The sequence below is a fragment of the Sinocyclocheilus grahami genome, unplaced genomic scaffold (genome assembly GCF_001515645.1).
Source record: "Sinocyclocheilus grahami isolate Dianchi unplaced genomic scaffold, SAMN03320097.WGS_v1.1 scaffold758.1, whole genome shotgun sequence".
Lineage (NCBI taxonomy): Eukaryota > Metazoa > Chordata > Actinopteri > Cypriniformes > Cyprinidae > Sinocyclocheilus > Sinocyclocheilus grahami.
This window is the reverse complement of record NW_015505937.1, coordinates 6467-7953: the sequence shown is the minus strand read 5'-3', so window position 1 is coordinate 7953 and position 1487 is coordinate 6467. Positions and strand designations below refer to the sequence as shown.

At 33.2% G+C, this 1487-nt stretch overlaps 1 protein-coding gene across 1 annotated transcript in view; it reads left to right on the top strand.

Moving 5' to 3' along the window:
- LOC107561114 (ankyrin repeat and fibronectin type-III domain-containing protein 1-like) overlaps window positions 1–1487 on the top strand; it is an 89570-nt gene that overhangs the window by 84653 nt on the left and 3430 nt on the right. Inside the window, exon 21 of the mRNA XM_016245467.1 lies at window positions 92–296. Coding sequence (XP_016100953.1) covers window positions 92–296 — 205 coding nt within the window. The remainder of the gene's footprint in view (window positions 1–91; window positions 297–1487) is intronic.

Below are 1487 nucleotides of genomic sequence, written 5' to 3'. Positions count from 1 at the left end.
TGCTTCTTCTGCAATTGCTTAAGTAGAGTTCAGATCAGAATATCACACATGTTGTGGTGATTGACCCATGTTCATACGTGTTGACTCTCAGCATCTGGAGGAGCTGTGGCGTGATGCGCGGTGGATGGTGGTCCTCCAGTCGGCCCGGTATAAGCATCAGAGCTCTGGAGTGAGCCTGGGCTGGATTATAGACTTCTCCAAAGAGAGTATTCCAGAGAAACCAGCTTCCACTTCCTCTCAGGTGGACTACCTGCCCTCACCGACCCCGTCACCTGAGAGCACACGCAAACACAACGGTGAGAGAGAGTGCAGATCAGAGTCACCAGACCGTGCTGCAGGCGTCACGTTATCAGCTCATCAGTACAGTGTAGCTACCAGATCAATTTGTGCAAAAAGAAAAACACTCGTGCAAAAAGTTGGGAAGGTTTTCATTGTTTATGGATTTGGAACAGGGACTCCCAAATTTTTTTTCAGCCAAATCCCTTTATTATTAGGCCAGAATGTTGTGACTGGCTATAAAATAGTAAAATAATCCACAAATAATAATAATAATAATTACAAAATAAAACGAAATAAAAAATATTGCTATTGTATAATTACAATACAATTATAATATTTTACAGTAAAATAAAAAATAGTATTTAAGCAAAATAATATAATAATATTTTTACATTACAACTGTAAAATTGTAATACTAATATTTATGGCTGTCTTTCTATATTTCACAACTCAGTGACTGAAACATGCAGCTCATATATTTGTTTAATTAAATCACAGTCTTTGAGATTTGATCATCACAGTAAGCCATATTGCAATTTTGTTTTTTATTTTGATTAATCATGCAGCCCTGTATTAAACTAAGAAATAGTTTACTAATATGATTAATTATGATTTCAAAATTTTTAAGTGAATTTTAACTGTGACGAGTTAAGGTACAGTTAAGTCATCTTACAGAATCACTAAGAGTTTGGCCGTAATTGTAGACTTTTTTGTTTTTAAAGCAAAATGTAATTAAATGACATTATTTGCATAAATATTGTATTTCAAATTTGAAATGCTTTTTTTTTGCAGAACACAGTTATTAATATTATTGTACGTAGTAAAATGTATTAAATGTTTATTTAATAAAATACATTTTATTAAAATTTTAAGTTTCATTATTTATTTTTATTTTACAGTTCTTTCTATGGGATATAAGATTTAAAAAGTACAAAAGGGCAAAAACACCGTAAAGTGCATAAAAGTCGCCCATACAACCAGTGCACTGTATCTCAATATATAAATATAGCCAGGAAGGAAAAAATTATCAATAAATAATGACTTAAATTAGGGTCTGATCCTCATAGGACTTTTGTAATACTTTTCCATCCTTTTTTGAGCTTGACCTCCTATGGCCACTATGAAAATATCACAGCATACAGGTTTGAAATGTGACCCTGGATCACAAAACCAGTCGTAAGTAGCACGGGTATATTTGTAGCAATAGC